The sequence below is a fragment of the Harpia harpyja genome, chromosome 8 (genome assembly GCF_026419915.1).
Source record: "Harpia harpyja isolate bHarHar1 chromosome 8, bHarHar1 primary haplotype, whole genome shotgun sequence".
NCBI lineage: Eukaryota > Metazoa > Chordata > Aves > Accipitriformes > Accipitridae > Harpia > Harpia harpyja.
The window spans coordinates 27052116-27074664 of NC_068947.1; the positions used below are offsets into that span (position 1 = coordinate 27052116).

General features: G+C 35.6%; 1 protein-coding gene across 1 annotated transcript in view; it reads right to left on the bottom strand.

The window, feature by feature from the left end:
• Positions 1-22549, bottom strand: part of NCAM2 (neural cell adhesion molecule 2) — a 331544-nt gene that overhangs the window by 19017 nt on the left and 289978 nt on the right. The window contains exon 15 of the mRNA XM_052794652.1: positions 14985-15165. Within this exon, the coding sequence (XP_052650612.1) occupies positions 14985-15165 (181 nt within the window). The remainder of the gene's footprint in view (positions 1-14984; positions 15166-22549) is intronic.

The window sequence follows — 22549 nt, forward strand, 5'->3', positions numbered from 1 at the left end:
AATGCAAACCCAACAGTTTTGAGAAGTATCACTTGGAATAATATTTTAAATGTATAATTATTTTATAGCATTAGCTACAAAAAGAGAATTTTAATATTATGGGTGCTGCCAGTATATGGTGCATGTTTTTACTTGAAATAGTTACACTGGTACAACTGCAAGTGTCAGCAGAGTTGTACTTGGTTTAAGTGTCATGTACCAATATAGTTTCTCCCAGATTTAAAACATCTGCCTTTTGGGATACAACTGTTTCAAGTAGGCAGATTAAATCTATATGGATCAAGTGCTCAGGCCACGTATTTATACAGACACTTCACATACTTGCTCCATTAGTGGAGTAGCACGGCAGCCACCTAATATGAACCAAACCAAAAACTGAAGAATTCTAATTGTAATGATTGGGGGGGGAGCGGGGAGCTTTTTGTGTGTGCATGGGGGGGGTTAAATATTCATTATTGGATAAAGCACTGAGGTTTGAAACAAAAATATTGATACAATGTTTAGAAACCTCTTCAGTTAAAAAAATACATAATGTAGATAAGACAAGAAAAACAGCATTTGTCAGTAATAAAGAAAATACAGATAGAAATGCTTTAAGTCAGTTTTCTTTATTACAAAAATGAAGACAGAAGTTGCATAAACTAAAATGAACTTTGAACAACAGATGAAAGACGCACAAGGTTACATACATTTCTTGACACTGTGTTTGGAAAGATGCTGAGGGCCATCACTTTTACACTATGCATACATTCTTCAGGAAGAAAGCAGAGATGACAGCAAGTACTGCATGTATGGAAGAAATCAGTGGAGCAAAATGGTAGTGAAACATGAATGAGATGAAAAAAAATATGCCATTGTTTCACAAATTAAAATAAACTACTTTAAATCCAGATTTTTTCTTGCCTTTCATAATGTTTTTGAAAACAGAAACTGCAGTGCTTGCAATATTTTTCACAGAAGTAGTTTTTAGTACATTGTATATATTTTCAAATGTAATTTTGTTGGAAACATACACTCAGTAAGATTTACTTTGCTTGTATTAAGCTCACTTAACATGCATTATAATTAAAATTATATGAAAATAAAATAGTCACTAGAAATTACCTCTACAAAAATGTTAAACATGTAAAATAAATATAAAGAACTATTAATAAGAATATCATACAACATAATGGGACTATGGTGGCAAGAATTACTACTACAGTTTCTCAGGACTTTAGAACATATAAAAATGAACAAAAATGGATATTCTTACCTCAGTTGCTTGATCTAGTTCTTGTAAAACATCAAAACTTAACACAGCTCTCAAGCACACAGCTTCCATACAGCTACTTTTTCTAAACAGGCAAAGTTGGTAGATTCTCTACACTTGATATTTGACACCCTTAGCTTTATTATGATGCTGTCATTGACATTACAAGGAATAGGATTTTCCCTGTGAGTTTCCATCACTTATACATTACACCTGATAAATGTGTACCAAAGGAAAACTTAAGATTCCTTATATGTCTGGAGAAAGGGGATGGATGAAGTACAATGTGATAAGCTCAGATGAGCTCTAGATGTAGCAAAGATTTCAGTGATGTCATTATAGACCTCAGAAGCTGCATTTGTCTTGATATTGTTCAAACTACTTCCTAAAAGTAAGAGGTTTTTTCCTTTTCTCGTAAAAATCCCGAAAAAATGAGCAATTAGAAATCATCAAGATACCGGACAATGGGTAGAAGATTGGAGACTATTAGCACAATCACAAATTGTATATAAGTCTCCATTACCTCTTTAAAAAAAATGAAATTGTTTTCTTAGGCTTAACTAGTTAACTTTACATTTGCATACACAAGTAGAGTCACTAAATTTAGTGAATGAGGTTTGCATGCTGGAAAGATAATACATGGTAAGGCCCAGGAATCCAAGTATGGGTCATACAGTTACTTATGTAATTAACCCACTATATCTGTTTATCTTTTAAATATCTATTTCTCATATGGACATCATATTTTTTACGTCAGTGCTTGGCCTTATACTTCCATCACAAAATTAAATGGAATGTTATTTTGTTGCTTGGTGATGGTATGTTTTGTACACCTCATAAAACCACACAGATGGATATATTTTATTTCTGATGTATGCAGCATACATGTCTTTTTCTGGGCAATGTTCTTCCTATTTAGCTAGACAGCAATTTATATTCTAATAACCCTACTGTAATAAATGAAGGATCACATTTGAAGTTGTATTATGTAAATACTTTGATTCATGAATAGTTTGTAACTGTTAGGAACTTGTCAAAACTCTGGAAACAAGAAAGACAACAAGTAAAACCTGATTAGGAAAGAAGCCAGCCTTAGTCTCAAAAGGTTGTAAATCAAAACATTTAAAAAATAATGTTCCTTAGAGATATACTGCTATATCACAGAATAATCATTACCCCTTTTAAGCTTCTGTGCCACCAATTTGGATTTAAGGCATAAGTTCAATGCAGAATATTTTAGGACTTCAGTCCAATGGGCAGTTAAATATTAGCATTTCAAAATATGTGATGTCGTGGTTTAACCCCAGCCAGCAACTAAACACCACGCAGCCGCTCACTCACTCCCCCCCACCCAGTGGGATGGGGGAGAAAATCGGGAGAAGAAGCAAAACCCGTGGGTTGAGATAAGAACGGTTTAATAGAACAGAAAAGAAGAAACTAATAATGATAATGATAACACTAATAAAATGACAACAGCAATAATGAAAGGATTGGAATGTACAAATGATGCGCAGTGCAATTGCTCACCACCCACCGACCGACACCCAGACAGTCCCCAAGTGGCGATCCCCTGCCCCCACTCCCCCCAGTTCCTATACTAGATGGGACGTCACATGGTATGGAATACCCCGTTGGCCAGTTTGGGTCAGGTGCCCTGGCTGTGTCCTGTGCCAACTTCTTGTGCCCCTCCAGCTTTCTCACTGGCTGGGCATGAGAAGCTGAAAAATCCTTGACATTAGTCTAAACACTACTGAGCAACAACTGAAAACATCAGTGTTATCAACATTCTTCGCTCTGAACTCAAAACATAGCACTGTACCAGCTACTAGGAAGACAGTTAACTCTATCCCAGCTGAAACCAGGACAGTGACAATGCTGGAGAAATGGTAACATTTTACACTGTCAATCATAAGACCTAAAATCCCTTTTACAATTACTACATTTAAAGGAACAAATTTACTTCTCTAACATTTGAGTACTAATGACAGCAGAATATTAAATTCGATTTGTGAAGACATATTTATCATTGTAATACAGTTTAAACTACAATTTTGAAGTTGTTCAGTCTATACCTACCAATTATAATTTAATTTGCAAGTGTTTCTTCTCATTTTTTCCTCATTCTTGTCTGTAGGAAGACAAGATTTTAAAATCTTCTGTATCTTCCCACAGATTGTACAAAATATTGTAAAATAATCTTGCTGTCATTGTTTTTAAAGAAAGAATTATGAAACATTCTTAAAGAGAAATACAAACAAAACTGTATTAGTTATTCATCTCAGGAGATACATGACAATCCGAAGACATTATTCTCCTCCTCTTTTTCTTTCTCATTACAGAGGTTTTGGGATGCTGCCCAGAACTGTCTGGCTCTGCTGTCACAGAATCCCTGTAATATTGGCTTAACTCATCGTCTTTGGACTTTGATGGGAAGAGTAGGGCCAAAAGAAAAGGATCATATTTAAATTACCTGATAACCTCAAAATGTATAAAGCAGAAGAATATAAACTGGAGCAGACCTAAAATTTTTCTCATTTAACAGGGGAAACTTATGTAGTTTCCAGCTGAAGTTACTATCAGTTGGAAAAAAGGTAAGTGATCCAACTTTATCTCTTTATCCCACTGGCATTGTGACACTGAGGATAAAAACCAACTTGTCATTTATAATGTATATTTAGCTTCTAAAATTTCTCAAGGCTTTTCATTAGCTCTTTCACAACATGTTTGGAGAGTTCAGAGTCAATCACTCTCTGTGCCCTAATTCTTATCTTGTTTACTTATCAGCAATGTTAGAATGACTTGCTAAGATAATAAATTTATACCTGGTAAAGAGTACTTCAAATGTCTAACCAGAGTAGGAAAATTATTTAGAAATTATAATTTTTCTACTTTTACACATACCTGTAGTAGTCTCCTGTCTTGCTTTATAAAAAAAGTAAGAACAGAGACAAGTAGATGACAGGTAAAATATGTAAGAAAATGTTTAGTAGAACAGCTTAAAAGTTTCAAATTTTAGGAAATTAGGAAAATGCTGCAAAACAAGGAAATACCAGAATCAGACTGTCTGTGCAACCTTAATGAGACCCTATTTTATGTTTCATTCTATAAAACCATCTAAGTTTTACTCAAGACCTTTTAATCCAGTGGCAGATGCTCATCAGTTGTGATTGTTATTATTCAGAACAGCTCTCTATCTCTATTGTGTCCATAAGAGAAAATTCTGTTTCCTTATATGCATCCAGCCCCTATCTTACAATGGGATCAGAATGCAGAAGGGACATGACTGCAGACAACAGCCTCTCAAAAGAATTTACTGCTCCCCTGGTCCAAGAAGGAGCCCTGGTGTTTGTGCACCACTGTGCTCCGGCAAACTGAGAAAGAGCTCCTGGGAGCAGATCGTGGTCTGCTTGTGCCAAAGCACTCAGTGGAGATCAAACTATTCACTGTTGACCAGTTGTGAACTGAGATTTTCAGAGGCTTCTAATGAGGCCAGACTTGGGCAGGTTGGCATTTTTCCTCCCTTGGGAATACAAGCAGCATCTACTTACTACATATTTGCCAAAACTCAGTTCTCTGATCATAAGTAGAGATGTACTTGCAGTTTTTTGTTTTGTTACCACAGGAAAAAAGTGGCAATAATGACAACAACAAACATTTTCACTATCTGAATTTTAGAAATGGTTAGAAACAAATAAAGCCTCTTGCAAAAGTTCCTGCCCAAGGTGATTCTTCCCCTAAAAAAAAATTTAGCATAAGCAATAGTACTTATCAGAGTTATACTGAACTGAAAATGTGTTCTCACACCTGAAAGTTTTTGATAACTGTTACATGTAGCTAGCAATTCCAAATCCTCTGTATCACAGTTAAAAAGAAAATTTTCATTAAAAAAGATAGTTTAATGTTAAGATCCCTATCCTTCATTAACTATTGTCTGTAGATTCAATAAGCACTTAAGCATTAAACAAATAAATAGGTTTTGTTACAAGAATAACACTTATAAAACTAATCCATATATTCACAAAGTTTGTGCATGAAAAACTAGGCTTTCACCCAACTGACTCTGACTGGGAACCCAAAGTTTTGACTCTTACAAAATTACAATAGAAATTCTACTTCTTTACCGTACGATGCCAGGCACATGTCAATGTAATTCATTTCAAATTAATGGCAGAGCATTAGGTTAAAGTGATATAACATAGTGGCAAGGGCTGCAAATGAAATAGTGGCCCCACTGAACACGGTGAGAGATTTTCTACAGATCACAATGAAGCCAACATTTTGTAGAATGGCATTTGCTTGAATTCCATCTACTTCATTATACTAAATATATGAAATTTTAAAAAAAGTATTGCAGGCAATAAATAAGTCTTCAGATTTACACACATGCATTCTGAAGACATCTTACTTGTGACATAGCCCAGTCTTCTAAAATTATTGTTATTTGTTTTAGATGAGAAGAGGCTTTATTAATGATGTTTTAAAGTAAATACTTCCAAGAATAAATTGAAACTGGCAAAACTGACCATAATCACGGTTTCTAAGAGATAAGAATATCCCTTACACAGGTGAAGATACATAAAAACTTAAATTTGACCAACTAATGTCAAAGTTATAAGATAATGGTATTAAATCCCCAAAGAAATGAACTATAAGGGGGGAAAAATCAACATGTATTGTTAATTTATTATCTTTGTTATGGTTAGTAACAATTTGAAGGGAAGTATCTTAAAATAGATATTTAATTCTGCCTTAGCTCTAAAGTGCATTGCTTTCTTGGGTTATTCTGTATGCAAGAGGAATGAACCATAAACTTAGTCAACTACATAAATTCTAAAATCAAATATATGCAGAAAAATGTCTATGTGAACTCTTACTAAATGAACTTTTTTATGAGGTTTTGTATACATTGTTCTAGATGCAGAGTTTGTAAACCAATCTTTTAAGGTGTAAAATAGGGAAACCTACTTTTCCCATTCTTTACTAAAGGTCAACATTGAGCCCCCTGGAGCTTCAAGTCCAACAAAGGCCATGAAATGGAATGTGGCACTGTTAGAGTCACAAGAAGCGTGTTTGGTGGGCAGGGACCTATTTTATGTGCGGAGGCATGGCTGCAGAGAGGCACAGGAAAAGTATAGGGAATTAAATACTATGAACTAAAGCAATTCAGAGATTATAAATTAGGGAAGAAATGTTTGTTAAAATCCACTAGAAAGTACAAAACATATTGATATTAAGCATAAAGTTTAAAGTACATCATGGAAGGAGCTAGTGTAAGGACAACTCTGTGAAAAGGATTAATACAGAATCAAAATGCTCTCATGAAAGACCAATCAATAGTGTACCTAGAAAGCCATGCGACTTTCAATGGTAAGGTCTATGCATAGATTTTTTTATAATCAAAATATAGTTGAGAAAATAAAATCAAATCACATTGATCAAATTCAATAAGTCACATTCTCCAAGTTCTGTCAGACAGAAGAGCCAAGCGTCATCTGTTGAATTTGTCACAGAACTTATAAGGTTTCCAAAAAGCCAGATGAAGAATTTTGCATGTACAGACTGAAGTAATTACAGTATTTAGGATCTTAACTAGGAATGGAAACTTTAGAAGAGCTATAGAAAAGTACAATTTTTTATACAGGCCTGTGTTTATTTTCCTGTAAATATAAAATTCAGAGGGAAAGGAAGAAAACATACTGCTTGCCTTATCAACAGCATCAAAACATGCACCAGAAACTTATGAATACAATGAAAGAGAAAGCAGCAGCATTCAGCTGCGGGGACTGGCCTCCATTTTCACGTCTAGTAGCTTCACAGCATCTATCTGTGTGGATAAGAATTGTTACAGAAAATCAAGAGTGTGAAGAAGTAAATTTGAAAAAAAAAGTGAAAAAGTTGATAAAACATGAAAAATAAAGTATCAAAAGGAAAAAAGTGACAGTAGGAAAGAAAAAAAAGAGAAAAAAAATAATTTAATATTTACATTGTGCCAAAGACAATCACTTGACAGACATTACTCTAACAGAAACATCAGATTATGATTAAAGTGTGGATGAAATGGTAACCATTGAAGTGCTCTGGACAAATCTGGATAATAAAGTACTCAAAACATAGAAAAGGTGTACCTTAATAGCAGCAACATGTGGTTCTCCACAGCAGCCAAAGTGGTAAACTCTTTGGTCTAATTTTAAAACAATTTATTTAAGGACTTAACCTGAAGCATGCTACCAACTGTCTTGTTTCGCCTTGAGATTCAAAACCATTCAGCCAAGCCCAACCTAAATATTACCTTTCAAGTGTCTTTCATATGTTGGAGGTACATGGAACTCAGGAAACTACAATGCAACATCTATCAGAAATAGTGAATATTTGAAGCAACAACACACATCAGCCCATAGGCTGAAAGAAAAAACTGTAAAAAAAGTGAATGATTACATAAAATGAAGGTTCTGATCATGCATGGGGATAAAGAAGAGAGAAACTTGTTTAGCTCTTTCTTCTTGCTAATAGGTTTACCTTGTTCCTGAATTATTGTAGAAGACCAAAATGGTCCTTATATTCGTAGCAAAAAATTCTTTGACACATTAAACTTCCACAGTTATTTTAATAACACAGCTTTTAAGTATTTTTAGAGAATATATCTATCAACTTAATCTTTTAATTGGCACTTATGTTTTTTTTAATTATAAAGCAACATAGTTGTACAAAAGAGGTGCCCATCATGGACTTAAAATTTCTGATCCTTGGAATGGAAATTTTGCCTTTGGAAATACCTTCAAACTCCTTCTGTGCTTTTCTTTTTCTTTCTTGGTTTAAATTTATTGTTGCTATCGAAGGTGGTGCAAGGATCAAGGGTCGGAAAGTTACAAGTCTTCTTTCCCAAATTATGCCGATTGTTAAAAGTGTGTAAATTTCTAATACAATATTTTCCTTACTGAGCTACAAAGAATTTTACTTCCACCCTCGGACACCTATTTTAAAAAAAGTTTACAGGAATGTATTATTTTTGAAGCCTCTGTTCTCCGGCAAATTTAGTGAAAACTTCAACTACATTCAAAGTTATCTGAAGACACAAATTGATGGATTTTTGTACAGGTATACATACACACATAAATGGACAGGCAGTGTGGTCACAAACCATAGGCTGCAAATCAGGCCAAAATGTTATTACTGAAGAATCAGTACAGAATATAATTCTGCAGTCTTTTCCTGGAGATTTAAACTGGCAACTTAAAAGCCACAAGTCATGACTTTTAGTCCTGGCTCAAGTACCCACTGGCAGCTGTTTTAGTGTTTTCTATGGAAAGAGACTACAAAAGATGATGACTACAAATCCCCATGATTCTCCTAATTTAACTTTTAATGATGCAACATAACTTTTCCTAGAACTAAGTACCAGAAGCCAACTGCTGACATTACCCCATAGCTAACTCTGCCTCAGAAAGTGGCCTTGCTCTGAAATAACACATTGTACCTGGAAAGGGCTTCTCTTCAGCTGAGCTACACATGGTCACTAATGACTAATTTTGGTTACCAGCAGTTCTGCAAAATGCTCAAGAGGGAATATCATTAGTCTTTTCCTTGCTCATTACCTACAGAATTGCTGACTAAAGTTAAAAAAACAGACAGTTTATATACGCAAAAGCACAAGGGTTTTTGATTATGTACTGAGACAAAAAATACCACAAATATAACTGAAACCCAGCCTGGCCAGAAGAATGCTGTTGTTGCTACTGAAGTGAAAGTGAGGAAGAAAAAAAACTGGCTTGGTTTTATGGAAGAACAGCTGTAAAGAGAAATCTAGAAAATAAACATAACAAAAATATCATTGCCTTTGGAAATGTAAGGATAGGATCCGGAGAGGTGAGGAAATTCTGGAGCAAGGATCAGGTCAGGAAATACTTAAGAAAACTGGATATACGTAAGTCCATGAGCTCTGATGGGATGCACCCACAAGCAGGGCTATTCTCAATAATCTTTGAATGATCATGGAGATTGGGAGAGGTCCCTGAGGACAGGGGAAAGCAAATGTCACTTCTGCCTTTAGAAGGGGCAGGAAGGAGGTCTCAGGGATCTACAGGCCAGTCAGCCTCACCTCAATCCCTAGGAAGGTGATGGAGCAACTAATCCTGGAAACTGTTCCCAGGCATGAAGAACTACTACATCAGATGTAGCCAGCATTGATTCACAAAGGCAAAGTCATGCTTGACCAAGGTAACCTTCTATGATGAAATGACTGGCTTTGTAGATGAGGGGAGAGCTGTGCATATTATCTACGTTGACTTCAGTAAGGCTTTCAACACTGTCTCCCATAAGATCCTCAAAGAGAAGCTGTTGATACATAGGCTGGATAAGCAGACAGTGAGGTGGAATTGGAAACTGGCTGAATGGCTGGGCCCAGAGAGTGTTGCTCAATGGTGTGAAGTCTAGTTGGGGACCAGTGACTAGCGGTGTACCCCAGGGGTCAATACTGGGTCCAAACCTGTTCAACATCATCAATGATTTCGACGATGGGGCAGAGCGTACCCTCAGCAACTTTGCTGATGACACAAATCTCAGAGGACTGGCTGATACACCAGATGGTTATGCTGCCATCCAGAGGGACCTCGACAGGCTGGAGAAATGGGCTGACAGGAACCTTGTGAAGTTCAACAAGGGCAAGTGCAAATTCCTGCCCCTGGGGAGGAAAAACCCCAGACACCAGTATATGGCTGGGGGCCACCCAGCTGGAAAGCAGCTTTGCAGAAATGGCTCTGGGGGTCCTGGTGGACACCAAGTTGAACATGAGCCAGCAACATGCTCTTGCGGCAAGGAAGGCTAATGGTAATGAGAGCAGATTCCTTGGTCATGCAAGCACGTTTTTATGTGATACCCTGACGTTGAGGCTTGGTTGTAATCAGGTAAAATATAATTTCAAACAGATCTGAAATGATTTGAAATCTAAGGAAAATGCTTCAAACGACACAACAACTATTCAGATTGGAAGTTTTTTCATAGTTACAGTAAATCAACAAATGTTATGTACTTTTGCAGTGGCGTACAGAACAAGAATGAAGAAGGCTGCTTCTTGGCTTCTCTTAGCTGATGCCTTGTCAGGGTCAAGTCAACGTTTCTGGAGAAAAGGGAGGTTACTCCTCCCTTCAGACCTAGGGAGACTGTGCCCCAGGGAGACTCTTGCAGCCTATGGGTCAGGGTTGAAGGGATGTGAGAGACAAGGAGAGCACCTGTAGCAAGAGAGTCTGCTGTTTGGCAGCAAGATGTGACAGGAACAAAAACCTACACCAGCTACACAGGCGGGATCATACAGAATTTTTTTCTACCCCCAAAAAGTCAATGAATTGCTTGACTGAGAGCAAAATTAAAGAAAAGGACTTGCCCTTGAGAGAAAATTGTGAGCATGAGGGAGACATTTCTATTTTTCTGTACTTAGTCATTTTCAGTCTCTAGATGAAAAAGTTCATTATCCTAGCTTCTATTCTAATAAAACACTCTCTGTATAGTTCAAAAGCCCTATTTTGTCTATGTAATACATCATAAAATGTACATACACAAATTCAAATACATATATATACACACACATACCCGAAGCATTGATAAGAGCTATTTTTATTTTTCATTCACTTTGACACCACTGGAGATGCTAAAGCTGCATTTTTGTAAAAAATACTGATAAAAATCATGTTTGGCATGAAGAATATCATCTTTGCTACTAGTGATGAGGAGTGAAAATATCATGCATTAGATGATTGTCCCTCTTTGCCTATATGATTTTAAGCATTGGTGACAGACATGCATTGAAAAACAGAGATGCACAAGGGACTAAAACTTTTCCAGGGATGTTAATAAAAAAAAATTCCAGCAGTTCATGCAGTATTGGAACTTAAAAAAAACCAAACCAACCAATATTGCAAAGTGAGAAAAATAGGTCTAAGGGCTTCTTATTATCCCCAAATGCTTTTCTCATTTTCCCACTATTAAGAAGAAAAAACTTATGATAAGACACAACTTGCAGCCATTTTTAATATATCTACTGGCCTTCCAGAGAAACAGCACTGACTGGATAAAAGCCTTTGGAAGACAGCACCTGCATTAATCTTCTGCCACTAATTTCTGAAAATATATCTAACACTTGCAGAAAGTATCCTCTTTTAACATCTTTTGTTTCATCTTCTTTTAAGATTCATTTAATATAAAACTGTAGATGTGTTTTTAGGTTACAATAGTAGTGGTTCAGAATGACAGCTGATTTGGACACTTTTGTACCAGCTGCAAGGTACAAAGACAGGATATCTCTGCCCTGCTGAGAAAGAGTAAATGGACCCATACAAAGGCACTATAATGTCAGCTCCAGGAGCTGATGGAGTTTGGCTGCTCCCAGTGACACCTAGTCGGAGGGTTTGTTATGGCTGTAGACGTTAGTCTATGCTGTCCTAACACTGATAAAGAGCTAAGAGCTAAGGCACACAACTCCTTTGAGAATCCCCTTTTTTTCTCACAGGACTAGAAGCAGCTTAACACTATAGAGAAGCCAGAACAAAATTTTCAAAAATATCACAAATGAGTAATTAAAATCTGATAAAGACTTCACTCAGAGGCAAGCACAACAATGTTAGAATTGCACCTGCCTGCAAGTACTGCCAGCTAACATCCCTAGTGAGATTTTGGAATATATAAATTACTACATTTAAGATTATGCCACTCTTTCTTCAAAGCATGATTCTTAAATACATGCTTATACACCTAAGTAAAATCTGAAATACAAAGATGGAATTGCTGACTACAAAAAATAACTCAAAAAAGTAAGAAGTAAAATTATATATACATAGATATAATATACAGTAATCTATATATGTATACACATATATGAATATATTTATACATACATTTGTTTAAGGCAAAGTGTTTTAAGAAGTTGGTTTGCTGAGTATTTTTCAAAGTCAGTGTGAGGTTCCATTGATAAACCCTTCAGAAAACCAGGAAACTTTTATTAAAAGGATTACAAATTCTGAAGAACTAATAACAAATTTGAGTGATTCAGTGAATGGAGACCGTGTTACAGGCCTAGGAACAGAATTACAAAATCAAGTCCATCTAGAGTTGGAGGCTGCTGAGGCCAACCATGTGAAATTTTAAAGGAATGTCTGTCTCATTTATACACCTCACTGATGCCAGACAGCAATCTGCAGCCTCAGGCTCCTTCCTAGACCTAAGACTGCTAATGGAAGATCATCATATTGTGTTATCATAGAATTTGACTGCCAGCCATGAGCTGGTACTTGCTCACACTTCCCTAGCAAGCAGAAGTTGTGGATTCAGTGCCCATAGGAGTTGTGTCTTTACGTAAGTAGGGTTTTGGCTTCCAGTCCCTGCTCTCAGGGATTACTACTTCTGCCTTATATCCAATGGCTCTTGAAAGCATAAGAAAGCTCCTTCTGCAGCAATCAGAACTAAAGTTTTATTTCTTGTGACAACTCCCATCTCCCTGGTAGGCACCTATGAAAGGACAATAAATGTATCCTTGCCTCCATCTCTCTCCAGTTCTCTGATTAATTGCATTAGCTTGCATGCATTTTCACCAGAATACTATGTTAGGTATAGTTAACCATCATGATACTTAGAGGATCCCCAAATTCTCTTGGGATAAGTAATATCCATGAGATTGCACACATAGGATCTACAGATATCTTGTTTTTTAATTACATTTAGAGGAAGACAGAAACACTCTGTTCAGCTGAAGTGCCATAGACTTTGGCACATACAGATGAAAACCTCTTTTCAGGCTTTGCAAAAACAGTTGTCAAGGAAAATAATTAGTTCCACAATCATAATTGCAATAATGATTCATATAAAGAAGATCTGACGTTAAATAGTGTAACAGACTTCTTACAACTACTTATGGAGTTATGGTTATGGGAGAGCACTGAAAGGAAAAAGCCCCCAAATACCTATAAAACTGTGTTCAGAGAAAAATATTCTATCTATCTTCTGAAACTGAATTAACTAAGCTGCTTTTTACTTAAATGTTTAGAGACCACCTATCTTGTCATTTACAGAGGCATATCATGTTTCAGTTACAGCAGTTGTGGCAATAAAATGGAATATTTTAAATAATTATAACAGGTTAAAGTTAGATTGCATTGCAAAAATTTGTGTTTCAAATATACAAAATTGAAAAATGGCTTATCCCTTCCATTTACCTAAATAAGGTTTTATTTATTTTTCTACTTGATAAATATTTTTAATTCCTTGGGACAATATGATTTCCTACATTTCTTTTTCCCTTTTCTTTTTCAATCATGTAGTGAAATTTTATTTCTGAATGATGGCAATCACAAAGCCTTATGTGTTTAAAAACAAGTACACATGGCCTATTGAGGCCCTGAATTTCAATCAAAATGCAAATCAACTCTCACTACTGCAATTCAAGTGCATAAACCAAATATTTGTACTCAAACTGGATCTGAATCTATTAATGAATTACAAATGCCTATTCCTTTCTATAAATGCAAGTAACAAAGCTTTTGATATCAACAAATTGCTATGGAATATTAAAAAATGTCGCAGAGATCTTGAGATAATTTCCCTGAGAATATATCTGAGGAAAACTTGCAATAGACAGAAACAAAATTTCAAGTCAGTTATTTCAAACTTTTCTGATGACACAGTAGTCTATGACCCATTCAAACTCATTGCCACTTTACTAAGATCAATGCTAGTCAGATGCTCAGATTAAAACACAGGTATTGATATGGTTTACCTTTTAAATATTGGCCATTATGTTTATTTGGCAAGATTTTAATCTGATCCTAATACTCTGATACTTTAATATACAGCATACAGAAAATACTATGTTAGATGATTTAGCACCTGATTTTAAAATGGTAATGATGACACTGATCTAATTTGGAATTTATTATTAAAGATATCAGCTCATAATTTAGATAAGTTTGAAATCTTTTCCTCATAACATTTGCTTTATAAAAATTAAAATAACCCATAATACATCAGAAATTACCATATTTTGGGTTTATTTTGAATGAAATAATTTTGCATTGTTGCACCAAAATATAACTTTACATTACGAAGCATTAAAACTTGATAAATTAGTTAGTGGAACACACTCACTCTTAACTATTATGCAGTTTTCCTTAAAAAAAATCCAGACCTTCCTGTTTACACACTTAAAAATATGAATGACATTTCTATAGATTTCAAAGCTTGTAAATAGGCCTAATACAAGGCTGTATGCTCACCATGTTAGGGTGAATCAGTAAGATGGTATCTAAACAAGACTATTTGAAGTCTTAACCTCATCAGACACTAAAATAAATACCTTTATTACATGTGTATCTTGAAGCACAGGTAGAGATGGGACTGAAATCAAGAATTCTAACAACTAAGTTGCTTACAACAGACAAATAGGCAGTACAAGGCAATTTAAAAATGTATAGGAGGTATATCTTAAATACTATATTTCTTGTTAACTGTCATTATCTGGGTTGAAGATTCAATACTTGTTCTGTACTTACAAATGACTTTATTACTAAGGGAAAAGTAGGAAATGGGGTCCCATTTAAGGGTTTTGAATCAAGTCTTTGCTGATAATAGAGTGTGGGGCCTCGGGCTTTGTCAGTTAAAGACGACTTCTATTACCTTATGTTCAACTACACACATCAGTGTACTAAGAGTAGTAAACAATTCATAGAAAGAAAACACTCTAAAATCAACTTACCTGTAATAATGTTAGGCTTTGGTGGCATGCTGAATTCATATAATGTTGGTTCAGAATAACCCAGTCTGTTGGCAGCTGTAATTTGTACTTCATAACCCATAGTCCACTGAAGATGCTCTAAGATGATGTGGTCTCTACTACCCTGTACTTTTTTCTCTAGCCACTGGTCTTCCTTGTCTTTCTGTAAAGATGCAAATATTAGTTTAAATTCTCAGAATCTCTTGTATTATTTGTCTAAACTATGAGTCTACATGATGCACAGAAACCATGGAGTTTCATTTACAGATGTTATGAACATTCAAATAATCTAATTTTGAAGTTCTGAGTACTCAGGCATTTTATAATTTTGACCACTCCTAATCATGTTTCCACAATGTGGATTTAGGGATTTTGTAGGCAATCCCTTTTAACCTTTTGGCTTCAATTTATACTTTGCTCAAATACTGATGTTTATCTTGGGGAACAGCAGGATAATTATTTACAAATGCTGCTAAGAATAAATTCTGTAAAAGGTTTATTTTATAAAGATGTTCCAATTACATTTTGAACAGTGTTCTTTTAAAGAAACTTGCCATTAAACCCATACTTGAATTGTTCATGAATGCAAGCTGTACTTATATCATACATTAGTTATATAATGAAAATATACACAAACTGTAGCTATATGCGCTACTATAGTAACAATTTGCAAGCCAGGTTGTATGCAATAATATAAACACCATTGAGAAAGTATGCAGTCCTGTGTCTACACTGGTGAGAAGATACAAGTAAATCATTAAGATGGCGTTCTAGAGAAAAAAAGAGTTCTCACAATTCAGACAATTATCTAAGACACGTATACAAAGGGAACAAATGAGGACTTCAGCTGTAATCTTAATTCTGGCATTTCATAAAATTGGAATGCTTACTTTTGCAATCACTCCTTTTAATGCATAATATATTTAATTATTCTTTATAGAAATGAGAATTACAAAATAACTAATAGCTAAAAGGATAAAACAATATATATTGTCAAACACAAAAGCCATCTTGTTCAAAGGAGTATCAATAACAGTCAGTAAGAAGCCATGCAGTCCTATTCTTACTAAACACTGAGGTACAATAAAGTGGCAAAAATTACGCTGAGAGCCAAATCCTAGCCATCCAACCCATACAGCAACACAGACCCAGTCAGTGGATATAAACTTTCTGGGAAAAAAAACCCCTTCAAATACAAGGAAGTATAACTTTTTTCTGCAGACTACCATACTTCTCAGCAGCTTATATTTAGGCTCTTTGCTGAAGCATCTTGCTCTTGACTGATAAAAGTGTCAAAGAAAATAGCAGCTAAATTAGACAGTTCAGGGCCCAGTCATGTTCCTTATGCCTGTTTCGTGCCCCCTGAGTCTTCAGAAAATAGTGTGACAGGCTAAACTCCCTTATGTGCACAGCTGCAATAACTTATTCACTATCAGTGCTGAGTGTGATGGGTTTTCCATACTGACTTCACCTTTTGTTAAACTCTTTCTTGCTTCTTCAGCACTGGCATTTGTACTGACACATGATAGTCCTGGGAATGATTAAAATACAGTAAAACATCTTTGAAGGAACATTTGCAGCAGGGTAAAAGTGCCTACTTGGTGCAGCAGTAGACCAATGAAAAACATCAGAATGGTAGTCACATTACAAATCATGAAAGAACCTAAATACACTGGAGTAAAAGTAGTTTACTCATCATACAGTGAAACTGGTATTTTCTGTCAAGGATATTTTCCCATATCCTTGTGGATAATTTCTGTTGCAATCATCTGATATGCCACTGAGTGAATCCACCCATATTTACATTCCACTGAGTGAATCCACTTATATTATGACTATATCAAACTACTTTTACAAAATATATTTTTGTATAGCACTGCTAAAATAAAAGGCATTAATACTGATTGCAATATGCATATGCAAATACTCCTTAGTAATATTAGGAATAGCAATGTTATGTAGCACCATATTTTAATGGCTGTTTAAATTGGTGAGGTTTGGGAGAAGTCAGAAGAAAAAAATAATACACCTCAATTCCAAAGAATATCAACATGAGGCAGATCAGAAGATCCATACATGAATGTGGTGTGTGCACATACAACTGTGTGAATATACTGGGGAATTCCAAAGACATTCAGAATCACAGGAGAAAAAATTTACTGAATTGGAAAATAAAAATTCAGGCTAATATGGTTCCTGCAGATGGAAAAGACAGCATTGCAAACAGATATATGACTATATTTTGAAAACAATGAGGTTGCTCTTCTGCAGACACAAGAATAAGTGAAAAGACAGTTGTACCACAGTTTGGTCAGGTGAAGAATAATGAAAGAGCTGAAATGTAACAGGATACCTGCATGCTATGCCGGAGAAGTGACACCCTAAGTTTAGTTGAAAGGGAAGCCAACTGGGTGGATTGAGATAAATGAAACAAAGTCCAAGCCCTGAGCTCAAAGGCAACAAAATGTTTTATGAAGAGTGACAAACACAAGTTAGGAGGAAGAAGAAGAAAGAAAGTATCTGGAAAGCAATTTGTCTTCTTCTAAAGACAAACAGATTAAGTCTTCCAGAATACAGTCTGCTTTTGGCATCTTAAAGAAAAAAAGAAAAGAACTGCAATATCCTTCATTATAGTTGTTATTTCACATGCATTTTTCAAGTACTTTTTATGAAGTAGAGCTCAGTAATGTGTCCAGATTTATTTTACTATTAGTGTAGAAATGAAAAGAGAGCCAAAACAAGAGTTTGTCAGTTAAATCTTCCTACGAATCTCCCTGTTTATGCTAAGACCCTTTAATTGGGAGCTTAAGGAGCAATAAACGGAACTACAAAAGAACACTTCATACTTTATTAGGCTGTTCTATTATTAATACTGCTTAAAATTTATAGAAAGCTCGACATATGCACAGTGTGCTACAAAAAATGAAATAAACTTCTAAATCACAAACTACCGTCTAATTTGAGGGGTGAGTCAATACAATTGTCTTCAATAATCACTTACTATTAGCAGTTGTATCATTAATATCCACCAACAAATGCACATTTTCAGAAACTGCAGTCAGATCTGCAGCCTCAGAGATTAAACTGTTCCTTTATTTGCCTTTCGTTTTGTTTCATATAATGTGGAAATACTCCTTTGCAGAAAGTCACTGATGCTGTGAGACTAACCAATGACTGGCAATTTCTGGGGATCTTGCTGCCCACTTCCATTACTCTTAAGCCTTAGATTCATATTGTCCTCTTCCCAGTATAAGTCTTTGGTTGAAACAAACTGTTGTGGTTTAACCCCAGCCAGCAACTAAGCACTGCGCAGCTGCTCACTCACTTCCCCCCCGCCCCGCAGTGGGATGGGGAAGACAATCAGAGGGAAAAAGGTAAAACTCATGGGCTGAGATAAGAACAGTTTAATAGAACAGAAAGGAAGAAACTAAGAATGATAATAATAACAAAAATTATAAAATGAGAATAATAAAAATAAAAGGATTGGAATATACAAAACAAGTGATGCACAATGCAATTGCTCACCACTTGCTGACCGATGCCCAGTTAGTTCCCAAGTAATCACCCCCAGGCCAACTCCCCCCAGTTTATGAACTCGGCATGACGTCATATGGTATGGAATATTCCTTTGGCCAGTTTGGGTCAGCTGCGCTGGCTGTGTCCCCTTCCAACTTCTTGTGCCCCTCCAGCCTTCTTGTTGGCTGGGCAGAAGAAGCTGAAAAATCCTTGACTTAGTATGAACGCTACTTAGCAACAACTGAAACCATCAGTGTTATCAACATTCTTCTCATACTGAATCCAAAACATAACACTATACCAGCTACTAGAAAGAAAATTAACTTTATTTCAGCTGAAACCACAATGCCACAGACTAATGACACTAAAAAAAAAATTATTATTTCTTAATTGCATGTGTATTGGCTTTAACAATAAGCACCAGCCAAATCTCAGAAGTGTCTAAGAGCTAGATATGTAAGACAGCTGTGAGTAACCTAAGCACCTAAATACCCTGACAAAAAAAAGAGTAAACAAAGCAGTGTGAAACTCCAGTCTACCATGACTTGGCTGCTTCTCAAAACTAAGGGCACATCTGACAACAGTGGAAGTAAAGCCAATCCACTGCTTAGGCACCTAACTATTTACTAGTCTAGAAAATAACATCTCTCTCTTTAATGGTCATTTTACATTGTACCCAAGATCACTTTCTCTGGGAGCTCATAAAAAGTGAGGAAAAGTGATTAACCCCCTTTAACCCTTTCCTTTATTCTCCACCCTCCCTAAATTGTTGTGCTGAAAGTTCAGCTCAAACTGACTTGTTATTATGCTGGTCCCTGTGATAAAAAAAGGGCAGGAGATGCCACACTCTCTTGAAAGCTTGCAGGAAAAAATATCAAGAAATCCTCATGAAGACAACCTGATAGTTTAAAGCAATGACTTCACAAGAATTCATTACATTAGGATGGTGCTTTGTAGATCTGCGTAATACAGGACAAATACTAAACAAAACACAAAATGGCTGTTAATGTACATAGTGTTAAAATGCATAGAAAGTCCAAGGATCTGGCAGGTAAAGTGGAACTTAGAGGTGCAAAAACATTTAACTGTTTTATGGTAGGTATCTCAGAGTGGGAGTAAATAAGAAAGTATCTCTTTTTAAATGATTCATATTTACAGAGTTTTGTTATAGAACCTATCATAAAGGAAGAAAATGAACACAGCCCTCCATCAACATAGTAAAACAAGAATGAAGCACATAACCTATCAAACACTTGTCAATGCCAAAATTCAGAGCATTAATATTAACACTGTCACAGGTCAACATGGTTAACAACTTTCCGGCCTGCAAAACTGATTGCTCTTCTCACTTTTCCTCCAAATATCATTGGGAATGTAAAAGTAAAAAATAAATACTATTATTGTTTTTCAAAACAGGATTTTAATTAATTTTTCTTTCTTCTATCTAAAAGTTTATAACTGTAAAAGATGGATATTTTAATTATTTCATTATAATTTAAAATTTTTACTGAAACTTGGCCTGCCAGGGAAAAACATAACAACCCCCTGCCCCCTTTTTTTTTCTAGCTTACTGTTGGCATTCTGTGATGCAAAAGTATAGAAACAGAATTCTGTTTTCCAATCACTAAGAAGCCTATTTCAATACTTGCTTTTAAGTATTATGAAGTAATTCAGGATACGATACCAAAATCTTAACTGAAGGCTGGGAACAAATCTCTTCAAGATAATAGTGGTACATATTTACAGAGAACAATGGGCAACATATGCAGCTACAGAATATCCATCATGGTCAAAATGCACTTGAGTGGTAAGCACAAACTTTTGTTTGTGACTATGTGAGTCATGTGTAAGTGATTATTCCTGTATGGTGATCACACATTGTTTGCATGCTGTTTCTGGAGCTAAGCTTAACCTGGGTTAAGGCTGCTTTGTAGCCTGCCTTTCTCTTGCAGGTCTGCGTCTGGTCACCCACTTACCCTGAGCTGCTGTGGCAGTCTTTCCCCTGTATCCCAAGTGCTCCTTCCTCCTGGCCCTCCTTATCAACTCACCTTCCCCTTAGTCTGCACAATCTCTTCAACCCTCCCTTCTAGCTTTTAGTCTATTACTATAGTACTTGGTAAATAACACAGTAGAAAACAGCCATTTACAAATTCAGTACACATTTCCACATACATAAAGCTTAACATCCATTGTGCAATACCAGCACCTCATCACCTGTGCCCCAATCAACTTTAATAGCACCATAAGCAGGAACAGCCGAAGGGGAGCTTGAATTGGTCCCCATTAAAATTACACAGTTACTATGAGAAATGTGGTTGGGCGGTCACCTCCCACATCAGACAGGACACTTGTCTAGGGAATCCCCATCACTACTCTTCCCAGCTGGCTACCGGGGAACAATTTTCCCTTGTCTTTCTCTCTCTCCTCCTATTCTTTCCTAAGGTAACTTTGAAATCAATGTATGCTATCAGCTTCAGATTCCAAGAGTGAAGCTTTGTAAGACTGTCTTGACTTCCTTCGTGTAACAGCATAAATCAATTTGAGGCTGCTACTCATAAAAATTGCATAGTACTTACTTCTCTGGAATACAGAACAAAATGTGAAGCTTCTTATTATCTCATTATAGTTAGTAAGTCCTGCCCATAATATGAATAAACTGATGTTAGGAAAGCAATATTTGACAGAATGAAACACGTGATTTCCAGAAAAAGAAAACTTATCAATTGCCCTAAACCAGGCTATAATATTGCTATAATATCTTAAAGGTTGTCCTCCTCCCAGTGAAAAAAAAACAAAAAACCCAACTGTATAAAACTTAAATATGAGGGAACTGACTCTTAATAAGACATAAGCTGATGAAGCTGAAGAAAAAGCCACTGATGTACAGCTTGTTATCTAATATGCTCTTTAAACATGCAAGCAAATACATTGGTCTAGATGCTATTAATGAGGCTGGCAAGAGTTCTAGGAAAACTACTTAAATATGACCAATGAGGAAGACAGAAGAGAAGCAGTCAACAGATAATTAAGAACTTTTAATAGCATCCATTCATTCTGATTAAAACACCAAAAATATATTGTAGTTTTTTGTTGTAGGAAGGCCTTTAATTTAGTCAAATTGCTTTTTCAATTGGAAGCTGAAGGAGATATGGATTTGAGGTCCAAGTAAAAGCTATCTTCTTCAGTAACCTATTAAGTTTCCAGTTACTGCTTAAACTCTACATTTATCCTTCAACAATACACATGAAAAGTGGTCTTTTATACTATAATATTGTACCTTAGTCAAAACACTAAATCAAAATCAGGTTTCAAAATATATTCAGGATAGATCCAAAATCATTTAGCTTACTTAAATCACAGAAACAGATGAAATTCCATATACTGCATGCATATATTATATCCAAACAGTTTATTTTCTTATCTTGTCAATTTTAAATACCCAGAGGCATTGTATTCTAACTAGGAAGCTCAATCCCACAAAACTGCATTGTATCTTGTGTTGCATATTTTACTAGCCTCTCTCTCCTTTACAATTACTTTTCTTTTATGCCAACTGTACTCACTAGACTGAAAGTCATTTAAGAAGGTCAATTAAGATTTAGGGATCAGTGATATCAGAATAACTGCTGGTTATTCCCTCAAGCTATTCTTAAAAGCTCTAGCAAATTTTTCTCAATTGATTTGGACCTACCAATCTTCTTTGGTTATACTTAGCTTAGGAAAATCATTTTACATGCCAGGTTTAGCACTTGCATAATCCCAGAACTATCAGAAAAAAGTTACACTATAGGAAACATCAGGAAATGTGACAAAAACTATTACAAAATAAGGAACTGGCTTTTCCTTTTTGGGAACACTAAAACAGGTTCTGCATTTAATTTCTCAAAGATTGCTCATTTCTGTTAAATACAGTCCTCACTACCTTCTGTTTAACATGTCTAAATATCTGATGTTACATTCCCAATCTGTTTTAGAATCTCTAAACAGACATGTAAATCTGCTGTTACACTCTGTAAAATGTATTTTTATTG